The sequence below is a fragment of the Athene cunicularia genome (genome assembly GCF_003259725.1).
Source record: "Athene cunicularia isolate RWA chromosome 13 unlocalized genomic scaffold, athCun1 chr13_part1, whole genome shotgun sequence".
NCBI classification, from domain to species: Eukaryota; Metazoa; Chordata; class Aves; order Strigiformes; family Strigidae; genus Athene; species Athene cunicularia.
In genome coordinates, this window is record NW_020799117.1 from 14,147,558 (window position 1) to 14,160,085 (window position 12,528).

At 36.4% G+C, this 12,528-nt stretch overlaps 1 protein-coding gene across 1 annotated transcript in view; it reads left to right on the forward strand.

Annotated features, from left to right (window-relative positions):
- MAT2B (methionine adenosyltransferase 2B) overlaps positions 1–10,872 on the forward strand; it is a 12,425-nt gene extending 1,553 nt beyond the window's left edge. The window contains exons 2-7 of the mRNA XM_026858105.1: positions 3,493–3,687; positions 4,544–4,658; positions 4,964–5,116; positions 7,851–8,044; positions 9,019–9,132; positions 10,170–10,872. Of these exons, the coding sequence (XP_026713906.1) occupies positions 3,493–3,687; positions 4,544–4,658; positions 4,964–5,116; positions 7,851–8,044; positions 9,019–9,132; positions 10,170–10,340 (942 nt within the window). The 3' untranslated portion in view covers positions 10,341–10,872. The remainder of the gene's footprint in view (positions 1–3,492; positions 3,688–4,543; positions 4,659–4,963; positions 5,117–7,850; positions 8,045–9,018; positions 9,133–10,169) is intronic.
- The last annotated feature ends 1,656 nt before the right edge of the window (positions 10,873–12,528 follow it).

The following is a 12,528-nucleotide window of genomic DNA, read 5'->3' on the forward strand; positions in this document are numbered from 1 at the left end:
CCCGGCCGACCATGGCGGCGGCGCGGGGCGCGGCCCCGCCGCTGAGGCGCGGCGCCTGGGCCCTTCATTCCAAGTTCGTTCGGTCGTCTCGGTCCTTGCCCCCCCGGGGCTCAGCCGCCAGCTCGGGGAACTCGGGTGGCGCCGGATCGGCCCTCGCTACCGCCGCGTTAATCCCGCAGAGAGAGCTCTGCTCGCAGCGGAGCGAGCGCTGGGAAGGCCGCGGCGTTGTCAAACCGCTTCACGCGAGCGGCCCTCCTGCGGAGCGGGTTTGCGTGTAACAGGCAGCGCTGTGCAGGAATTCTGCCTGCTGTTGCTTCTGTAGGTTCGCTGTTTTCTGTTGCACGTTTTATTACTAATCGTGTTCAACAGGTGTAGCTTTTAGGCGCCGCAGTGAGTGTTTGACATAGCAACGAAACACGTAACTCCTTGCCGAGGCCGGACGCGTTGGCTCCTCAGGCCTGACTCCAGGGGAGCCTGGTGCGTTGCCTTTCGCTCTGTTGCTGTAGGTGATGTCAGAGCTGAGGGAAGAGCCCAGTCTCGTAGTGACATCCCTGTAGTGACTTCTCTATCGACATGTTACATTGCAGATCTGTGTTATCCCAGTAGCTTTAGGTTTTAGTGGGCGTTCCTTAAAGGTGATATTTTTGATTTTACCAAGTTCAGTTTTTACATAAAGCTTAAAAAGTACCGTGAAATGCATCACATTTTACTATTTTTGTAAATTATACTCTTAATTTGTATTTTGGTAGTGTCCACAAAGTAGTCTTGGGTCTCATAAATTCTATTTTTTAATATTGTGATGTTATTGCTTGTGTATTTTTATGTGAATGAGGCTGCTGAGTACAATTTTTCTTTATTACATTGATTCTTAGTATTGAACATCAAATCAAACAAGGTGAAATCGGATCCTTTATTAAAAAGCTCAAAACTACTTTTAAGTAGTAGTATTCAAAGTTAGTTACTAAGAGAACTTTTTGCACATTTGATCATTGCTCCTTCATTGAGAAATACATGTACAAGTTTTTTAGCAGATAGGCTACTCCGAATAAGAACTTGCATTCAAGCTATAAAACTCGCAGGCAAAAGGATAATGTTTGAATTCTAGAATGTTTTTTATTCACATATAGTAACTGTCTATAAAATTACTGTAAGTTCTAAATGTAAGTTCTAAAGTTAAGAGCAGCCTTTTTTCTTAGTTCCCTTCATTGTTAATACTCCAGCCATATTTAAGAAAAAAAAATGGAAATTAACAAAAGTCAAAAAGATGTTATGCCATATATGATTTCAGTTAAGTACTGATAGGAGTAGATAGTAGCTATAGATTTTTGCCACCTTCTCTTCTAGAGCACCATGATTAATTCCTTGCAAGACAAAGTAAGTAACAGCAATAAAATTTTTAGCCTGGCTAACTGTTAAAGATGATCTGGTTGATACCCTGAGTTGTATGCTGCTGTTAACAGCCAGTCTCTTGTCTGTGCCTGGATAGCAGTGAGGCATCTGCACACAGCAGTGGCAGGAACGTCGAAGCTCTGAGGTCTCTTGGACTGGAAGTTTTGTTATCTGTAGTTTGAGACAGGACGTTCTGGGAAGGAGCAAGGCAGTGTACAGAGTTAATCTGTGCAGGTTCTGTATTACCAGAATGTTGAACTTCTGGTAAGATGAAATAAGTTTAAGTTAATAGTCAGTTTGTGTTGAATTTATGGGAAACATCTATCACTTCATCTTGGCTTCTCATAAACAAGTGACTAAAACCAGTTAGTATTGCAGACAACAGCAACAGGAAGCAAACTGTGCTTCATAGTGTTGTGACTGTGTTTGGTTTAAGCTGTGCTGCTAACGTAATACCCTCTTTATGATGCATAGAATGAACTAACTTAGATGAATGATGCTTTAAAATGTCAGATTTTACAAATGACACATGTTTCTGTGTTGGTCGCTTTCTGTTTATTAAAAATAATATGTGATGATTTTGGAGAACATTTCAACTCTGTTTTCTGCAGCCAGTCATTAATACTTATTAGCAAGTACCATCTGTCTATAGAAGCACTGATAATCTGTCCTATGGCCTTCTATTCAGACTTTTGCTAAAATAAAAAGTACATAATTTTTTAAAAACAGTACTTGTTCTCACGCTTTTCAGAGAAATGTGCAGTCTTTAAAAATTGTAAACAAACTTGTGTTTTGAGATTAAATTGACTGTAAAGATAAAGGAAGATTTTTTTAAAACATCACTTGCTCTAGTATGTCATTTTCAGATATAAATGACTAATTTTCATCCGGTACTGATAGGAATAAGTCATCCTTTGCCTGAAAGTTTGGAGTTGAAATTACTTGCATTGTGCTGGGAACTTTAAGCAATTGTTTTGGAATAGGCTGTTTCCATAACACACCTCTGCATGTACCATTATGAAACAAAAGCTTTTTAACTTTAAGGGTGAAAGACAGTAATTTGGAAGTGATTTCTGTTGCTTCCTGTGCTGCAGTTTAAAAGTAGCAGTCTGTTACAATGCTGAAAACATGAGAATGTTCAGAAGTGACTGGGCTATTTGACTTGCATATTATTTACAAAATTATAATTAATGATCACAAATTGGTTTTGTGTATAAAGTCGTCAGGAAATCCAAGATTTCTGGATTCTGCACACCTGAAGTTTTGTTCTGTACTGGCACATGAGTATATGCTTTTGATTTTAGCAAGCTCTTGTTCATGATACGTGCAGAAGGGAAAGCATGAAAGAAAATAATGATTATGTTTGCTGTCTTGAAAACTTGATGGTCTGGTGAGTGAGTGGTGGAGAGAAATGAACTTTGTGTGCACTGATGTATGCGACTGCCTTAAGTACTGAAGTGTGCAGTAGCTGAAGTAAATCTTTAGTATGTTCTATAGATTGAGAGTTTAAATTATCAAATCACTTTCAGATACATTTTGTAAAACTGAGAAGAGAGCTGTATCTTTAGTTTCCCTGTTATTGACTATTGTGTTGAATAACAATGAATTACTGTTCTATTTAATAACAAAAGTCAGGTCTGAAGTTCTTACAGTCATTGTATTGCTGCAGCCTCTAACAGGCACAGTCTATCCAGATTTTTTTGTTGCGGGATATGGAGCCAAAATATTATATACTTTGTGTCCATTTTCAAATTAATTTATTTCCCGCATTTCACTTACCACTCATTGCACAGTTATCAGATTTTGGATAAACTTAAAATTCTGTCGTCATTAGTGGCTTGGTATATTTTCCCCTCTCATTGTGTAAGTAAATGAGTTTCCCATTTAAGTTTTGTTTTTGTTATCTTCAAAAATATGTTTAAATACTTGACTAGGTACAGTATTGATGTTCCCAGACTTTGTGTTCCATGAGATACTCCAAAACATTCATGTGGCAAGGAAAGCTCTTTTAGTACAGTAGCACTGACTGTAGCCGTGGATACTTTTTAAGACAAAACAGTAGTAATAGTAGAAAGAAAACTTTTTGTGTTCTCATTTCCCTAGGAGGATGTTGATATTCCCAGTAGGCGAGTTTTGATTACTGGCGCTACAGGACTTCTTGGCAGAGCTGTGTTTAAAGAATTCAATGAAAATAATTGGAATGCAGTTGGCTGTGGATATAGAAGAGCTCAGCCCAGATTTGAACAGATTAATCTTCTGGACTCTATTGCAGTTCATGACATTATCCATGAGTTTCAGGTAAGTTTATGAAGTGGATGGACAGCGTACTTTATACAACTAGTAATGAGTTGATAGTGCTGTTCTGGTGCTGAGTTCACGTGGCTTTAGTGGAGCTAATGCTTTGGCAGAGCTCTGAAAAATCTATGGCTGCTTTTTCTGCCACATCTGGAGTATAGATTGGCTGTGTAGATACAGATAGTTCTGACCTTTGCCATCATCACCATAGCTGGACTGCAGGTTCCAGATGTCAGCACACCTGCACTGACAGTTGAAAGGAAAAGATGTGAGTTACTGACATAGTAGCGTAAGGCAGTTCTTTTGAAGTTGAATGCTTGAATACAACAGCAGTAACTGGTCTAGTGTGTGGTACAGTAAGAAGTTCACTGGTTTTCAATCTAATTTGCAAGGGGAGTGTATAAAACCCATTACACAGGGTGCCATTCTGTAAAATGGCTTTAAATAACTTGTTAGTAGTCTGCATATTCAAATAAGTCATGTGTAAATGGCTTATCTAAAAACAGTTCAGTGAATTTTTTTGAGTATTATTTTGTGAGATATATTTTATCCTATTATATAGAGTTAAAACCCCCACAAACCTACAGCTTTAATCTTGCTGTAAAATCAAAACTACTGAAGATCATAATTACAAAGCTAATGATCAATTTTTCTGGTATCTTGAAGCAGCATGGTTCTACTTTATTTCCTAAGGAAAACGTGTTCTTCAGAATGCCATGATTAAAAGTAGTACTACTACTTCTATTACTTCATATAACTTAGTGAAATGCCTTTTTGCTGGTGGGAGTTCATTGCTAGAGTTAGGGTGCAACTGCAGTGTTTTGACAACGTTTGTTTAAAATTAGTCTTTAATTTCCAGCCTCATGTTATAGTGCATTGTGCTGCTGAGAGAAGGCCAGATGTTGTAGAAAGTCAACCAGACGCTGCTTCTCAGCTCAATGTGGCTGCTTCAGGGAATTTAGCAAAAGAGGCAGGTAAGGAGACCATCTAATGGAAATGGATTTGGTTTGTTGTTAAAATACTGCATTTATTTATACATGGATGTAAATATGAGTAAGTTACTCAACGTGCTGAAAGTGATTTTGGTGATTGGTGTGACATCCATCCATTCTGTGTCAGGGCAGCAGGCATGTCTGCGTGAAGGATCAGTGAACGGACAGAGCAGTGGGAATGAGTGGGGCTAGGAGATGAGGGTCTTTGCAGATTTGTTTAAAGGTTTATTGGAATTTCAAACAAGGCATGAATTAAAATAGACTATGTATACACATTTTCTTCCTAGCTGGAGTTGGAGCATTCCTGATCTACATTAGTACAGACTATGTGTTTGATGGAACAAGCCCTCCTTATAAAGAGACTGATGTACCAAATCCCCTGAATTTATATGGTAAAACCAAACTAGAGGGTGAAAAGGCAGTCCTGGAAAATAATGAAGGTAAGGATACAGTCACATATTTTTAATAGAGTTTTTACTTGTATATTAGCATAATAGAGTCATAAGTCAGTGGTAAAGTTGCAAAACCATGGAAATGAGATTTTAGAAAAGAATGTGCTTAGGAGTCATTCTCCTTCCTCTTAAATGATTCCTATTGCATATAGCTTGACTAAAGCTTTATTTCTCACTTGGTTTGATCTTAATTTGTGTTACTAGAATCTTCTGATAGACATTCACAAGCCTTTGTCTACTGTGAATCAGGTCTTCCTAAGGAAAGATAAAATACGTCAATATATTGGAATGATACAAGCTTTACCACGTTAATATATAGCTGCTGTTATTTAGGGGGATGTATTGCAATTGTTCTGAATGTATGTTTACTTAAAGAGAAAACCAGACTCATGACTCAGTAATAGTGCAGATAAAATCAACGTGGGCTTTTGTTGTTACTCTTGGTTTCTTTGCTGATCTCCTGTTTTGCTCTCATTACATAAGCCATCAGGCCATCCATTTTATTTTCACCCACCTAGCTTGCCCCACACATCAGATTCCTGCCTGTATCACTTTCTATAGGGTTAGTAACATATATCTGGTTTTAAGCAACTAGGGTTTTTTTATTTATTGTTTACATATTTTCTTAATGAAAATTTACATTCAAAATATACAAACATAATTTTAAAAATTCTACTTGATAAGGGAAAAAAACTTGGGACTGAACATGTTCCTTTGAATTTAAAACTTATTTCTTGTATAAAAGAGATATTTGGTTGTTTCTAGTTAGCATGCTCTCAGTTTGCATTCACATACTGTAAGGAAAGTATCACTTCTGTTTTCAAAAAGAATTTTAAGAAAATAATCTCAATGTACTTGCAGAAGAAGCTTCTGATAAGTCAGTCTGATACGCGGTGATTCTGTTCTGCCTAACTAGAGAATTGAACAGTTGATACGTTAGTATGATGGTCTTACAGTAAGTAAATATGTACTATATTGGAAAATGATAGGCCTCTAAAAAATACTTTGATAGGAAAATTCCTATTTAATTAAAAATTAATTTAAATAAAAAGTTATTCACTCCACCTCTTAAAATATCATCTCTGAATTTGACTGTAATGCAACTTGCTCCTTCTTCTAGATTGGTATTGAAGATAAGACTGCATCAAATTCAAGTACATGGGTATCTCATTAGATCCTTCCTTCAAGTCAGCACTTCAGTTTTGTTTCATAACCTTTCTGAGCCCGATCTGTCAGGCAGTAGTGGGTTGCAGCAGTGGAATTAGCAGAAGGAATTTCGAGGTGGTGCTGAGTAAGATTCTTGATAATGATACTGTTTCATACAAATAGAAATATTTTAGATGTATTAGTCTTCCAACCACTAATTTGCTAATATTGTATAGGTAGAATTCAGTCTATCCAGTCTGTAGTTGTGTGAAGAACTTCCCTATCTATTGCTTTGTATAATGCAAGAATCTTCACTAATAGTTTTTTTTTTGTGTGTGTGTGTGTGTAATTTTTGAAAATACATTTTACTTTGGTTAGGAGGGGATACAAGTTATATTTAGTATTCATGCTTATAAAATTAAAATGTTTTGGTAATGAAATTAACGCTCTCCAAGTCTCAGCTCTCTGAGAACAAAAGGAAAGCAGTCTTTTTCTCAATATTTCTAAAGATATTGAGAGGTATTCAACCAGTATTTGAAGAGAGGAAGAGCATATTTGCTGAGTGACCAAATAACTGGTTTTAGAGCAGCAGGAAATCAGTGTCATGTTGGGCTTTTTACTGTATTTGTTTTCCTTGTGTAAATACTTCTTTTGGTTTACTTTTCTGTGAGAATAATTTGTTAGCTTTTTGGTTTTGTTTTTCTAATAGCTGTTAGCATTTTCCTACAAATTTTTAAGAATAGCAATGATTTGGTGACTTCTACTTCATTTTCAAGACTGATTTTTTTTTTCTTCTTTCAAATAGCTTTTTTATTTATAACTATTATTATCTAATACCTATGTATTACTTTTACTTTTAATGAATTTGTCATAGCCTTCTTGGATTTCCCCTCAAACAGGCCTTTTAAGGCTTCATGACCAAGATAGACTAGTATGATGTATTCTACCATAAAACGGCCTTCTATTTACACTTATTTACTGTTAATTTCTCAAATCACTATCTTGAAACCCAATACTGTTTACTACTGTGTGCTGTGACCTTATTCCTTATTTGTGAAGCTTTTTATTCATTCCAAGGTTGATGTCTTTTTTTTCTGGTAAATATGCAGGAGGCTTCTGCATGCTGCACAAAAAAATCTTTGTCTGTAATTGCAGCCAAATACGGTGGTTTGTGTTTGGTGGGAATCTTTGTTCTTGATCTTACCCAGGGAGGATGGGGAGTGCTGGAGTAACTGCATAGTCCAGTTGCTTTTTTTATTTTTAAAATTTTTGCTCTAACCCAAACAAGCCTTCTGTTTTCTCTTATGGTGTTAATGAAAACTTGTTATATTTTATGGAAACCAATGGAATAAGTGAAAATAAGTTTATGTAATAGTGTTTATAAACTGCTTTAATTGATATAAATTAAAATTACATTATGAGGATAAACATATTAATTGTGTTTTCTTTGTGTTTTGTAGATGCTTAATATCACTAACTTATTTCTTGATACTTCCAAAACACTTCTCAGGTTATTCTGCAGCATTCATAGCTATTCATAACAATGTTAATACTTGTAAAATATTCTTTCTTTTAGGTGCTGCGGTACTTAGGATTCCTGTCTTGTATGGAGAGGTAGAAAGACTGGAGGAGAGTGCTGTGACTGTTATGTTTGATAAAGTGCAGTTCAGTAATAAATCTGCCAACATGGATCACTGGCAACAAAGATTTCCTACTAATGTCAAGGATGTAGCAACTGTTTGCAGACAACTGGCTGAAAAGAGAATGCTGGTAAGAATTTAAAGAAACAAGCCTCTTCAGGGTAAAAACAGTTCAATTCTTGGCTTTGTTTCTGAACAAATGCAAGCTGCACACAGCCTGCATTATTCTTTGCATTTCCGGGACACTGGGAGGAAGAAAGAACTAGCTGTAATACTGCAGCATCTTTACATGACAGTGAGTAGATATTCTGACATTTGAAACAAAAGTGAGTGAAATGATGGGGCAGATCCTTCTGAAAATTGTCATGTGTCTTCTAGTATACAGGAGAGAAATGCAAATAACCTCACTTACTCTTATATACCTTCTAGAGATTGCCATTTTGGGCTAATAAAACCTCATGGTGGTTGGATGTAAATTCTCAAAGATGCCCTTGTTTATTGTATTAAGAACGCTGAGGTGGCAAAACCAAGCCACTGGACTTAAATACTGTAGTGTGTTTATTCACCACAGCATCTTCAGATTACCACTTTAGCAATGTGACAAAACCAAGGAACAACTTTTATTTTTCATACATATAATCTGGAAAAAAAATGGACCATGCACATATGGTGGGCGTGGTGCAATCAATTTGTTTGATCGGACTTGTACGTGAATTGCAGTTTAACTTTCAGAACGGGATATGTGTGGTGCCTCTTGCATTTGTTTTTGAGTAAGTGAATGCTATAAAATAGCTGAGTTCCTCCTCCCCAGTGATTTAACTTTAGTTGGTTGGCTCACTCCTTTCCCTCTGGTTAATTCTACAGAAGAGAAGCTGTTTGTGGCAAGTCAGTCAGATATATGTAACACCAGTTTTCAGTCTCAATCCCTTGCAGGTGTTCCCTGAAAATGCGTGAGACGTTTCTAGAACATCAGTGAGATGCCTTTCAGGATAGGATCTTGCTGGAAGATTAGTCTGCACAATTCTTAGGAATTGTGGTTGAGGAATTAGGCCGAGGGCTAGCTAGCTGCTTTTTATTAACTTGTGTTTCCTGTTTGTTCTGTAGGACCCATCAGTAAAAGGAACATTTCACTGGTCTGGCAATGAACAGATGACTAAGTACGAAATGGCGTGTGCGATTGCAGATGCTTTCAACCTTCCCAGCAGCCACTTGAGACCAGTAAGTGATGTGTTGTTCTACCTGCAGAAGGATGCATGTGCTTTATCATTTCAGGTAGTAGTCTCACGCTAGCTAAATAATCTTCCTCTTCAGGACGATCTCTGTGAGTATGTCTGGCACAGCAGATGTATTGCTGAGGGTGCTGCCTGGTGTCTTAATTCAGGAAAACAACAGCTGCTTTGACCTGCTGAATTATGAAAACTACCCAGTCAGTCAGTAACCAGTTTCACAGTCTGTAGCAAAATGGTATTTCTGCAGAAGAGTTCTCCTTAGTCACAAGTGAATCCATTTTTTTAATTGTATTTTTGTCTTTAAAAAAGCTTACAGATTGACAGAATATTAACTTGAAAGTAGAAATCTGTAAGAACTTTTCAGTGTCCAGATTTATTTCTGAATGCATGCACTTCAAATCATATTTGATTTGCTTAAAACACTTCTGACGGTTTATGGACACTTAAGACTACTATTAAAGACATATTGTAATGTTATGAGAATATATGTAAATAAGATTTTATTTATTTTAAAATAAATGCCAAGGATTCTGAGTTAGTAAAGGATGGAACTGAAATATGGCTTGGAAGATGGAGAGAAAAAGAATGAAGAACACTAAGTTAGTCCGAACTTTTTCTGCCTAAATGTATTTCTCTTCAAGTATATTGATCAAGGCATGGTTCTGTCAGCATTTTAGAGCACTTCTTACCTTGTGATTATAGTCATAGAGTGAAAGTAGGAATAAAGCATAGAAAAGCATAAATGATGAGCAGTAATTGAGTGAGAAGAATTTAACTTAAGATACTTCACGTTGCTCTGCCTGACATCTCTTACGCTGAAATGAAACTAACATAAAACAAGCAAACAACCCCAAACAAACAAACAAAAAAAATTCCACACACAAAATAGCTGGAAGGGAAGAAGGAAACATACCTATATAGAAACCTATGAAGGAAGACTTCATGAGCATATGTAAAAATAAATATGATTCTGTAATTTCTGATTATTTGTTGGTGTGTTGGGTTTTTTCTCTGTTTATTTTTTAGATCACCGATTGTCCAGTTGTGGGTGCTCTTCGTCCGAGGAATGCTCAGCTAGACTGCTCCAAGTTGGAGATGCTGGGGATAGGTCAAAGAACGCCTTTTCGAGCTGGGATCAAAGAATCACTTTGGCCTTTCCTTGTTGACAAGAGATGGAGGCAGACAGTCTTCCATTAGTTTGTAACTTTTTTAGTAAAAGTATGGTATGTGGCACTTTTTTAAAAGAAAAAAATAGTTTTGTATAAGTGTTCTTAAATTGTGACATTTATGAGTTTTCATTTAATCAGGTAAACATGGTCTTGCACTAGGGAAATTGTTAGCCTAAAACAAGTTCAGTGACAAAAACTGAGCCTATTTGATGTCATGGATCTTTCCTTCCATTCGTACCAGTCTAACTTAATGTCTGTTCCTAGCAGATTATGGTTCTTAGTAATCAGTACCATTTGATGCTAAGAATGACTCAGATCACTTGTAGACTTACTTTTGGCTGAAATATGTTGTTGATGCTTAAGGTCTGTGCCATTGTTGTATATACCATTTCTCTTCATTAAAAGACATAGTCAGATACTTTATCACCAAAAATATGAGTTTTCTGTTTTTAACTTCTGAAGGTGGTGTTCTTATGAAGTTAAACTGAAGTAGGAATTGTTAAGTGTTTGTTTTGCTTGAGCTCTAATCAAAATGTTTTTTAAAAAAGTGAAACTTTATTTTTGCAATTATCAAGTGTACTTTTTATGCTTGAAATATTTTCAGAATGTTCTGTAACTTGAATGCCTGCAGTTTCATATTTGTACAGTAAGTTGTATGCATTTGTTTTTATGGTGATACGTAAAAGCTGGAAGAGGGTTGGGAGGGTGAGGAACATTGAGCTTTGACCTGGGTGTTTTTGGATGGGGGATCAGACAGAGTAGGAAGATTTTATTTTTTTGGAGTGGGGAGTTTGTTTGTTGTACAAAAGCATGAAATATCTTCATCTTTCTCTTTTTTGGGGACAGTATTTGGTGAAATCAGTGGGAGGAAGATGTTAGTCAATACATGAGAGGGAGAAGAAAGGTATTTCAAGAATTTATAGCACTGTGGCTTCTTTTGCACAGAGTGTCAGATCTTGCACTGATACAGCTTGTTCTGGAACAGCAAAGCATGTATGTTGAAGGTTTGCACCATAATAATGTAACCACAGTAGTCTAATATAAACAAATCTTTAATCTGATTAAGTCTAGTCCTTAAAGTTGGACTCAGTAGCCAGGTAGAGTGGAGGAAGAACATGGTTTGTAAAGGTTAGATTCCTTCTGAAGTTGTAGAATCAACAATATAGATGTTTTGAGATTGCCAGCAGATTATTAGTAAAACTAGAAAAAGCTGCATTTGGATGATCATTTATTTTTGTGAGGTTAAAATGAAGGGGAAGGGGAAGATGTTCAGCTTTTAATTTTTTTTAAAAAGGACACACCCACCCACAAAAAAATAGACGAACTGAAGACCTTCTAAAGGTCAGCTTTAGATTCAGTCCTTTCATTTCCAACCGGCGTAATTCCAATTTATTTTTAGTCTGAAGTCCTGATATACACATGGTAACCTATCTCCAGAATGACAATAAATGTATATTGCCAGCATGAGAAACAGTTGTTGATTCTTTCTTTACCATCAGGATTTGTATATCTGAATCATAAATATTTACAATTCTTCTTGAAATCTGTGTGCGCTTTCAGTGATTTCCTTTTTTTTTTTTTTTTCCCCCCCACCCCTGCTCCTTAATTCAGTGAAAACTATTTCCAGAGTTAGATTAGGCTGGATCAGTGTTTCTCTGTCAACGTGCCACTGGCTTGGGGATATAATAAATGTACACACAAAAAAAAGGTACAGGAGGTTTTGAAAATATGAGCCTTGAAACATCCTGGGCCTCAGTGCTTGGTCAGGAAGATTCTCAGTACATCCTCTATATTTGCAGGCAGCTAAATTTTTATTAAATTTGACACCATATTTTTAAAAAAATCACATTGTTTAAAACTGATGTGAAAAATTGGAGATGGGGATAAAAGCCACAAGAAGAAAAAATTTGAAGAACACTGAGGTGGACAGTCGACTTGGTATTTCGTTGTGTGGTTTGTTTTTGTTTGGTTTTTTTCCTTGGCATACATAATGAGAAGTGACAGTATTTTATTGAAATCAAGTAGGTAAATAATTCTTTAAGGGGTTCTTTCTTTATTTCCACTTTTAAAATGTGGGAAAATACATTAATATTTGGAAGGCAGTATATGCCATTCTGGATTTATTGCTGATTTCTGTTAAGCTCTTCTCAAATTGCTTATTACTACATCCACAAAAAAAAAGTGTGACAATACTGACTAGGACAGTATCCAATTCT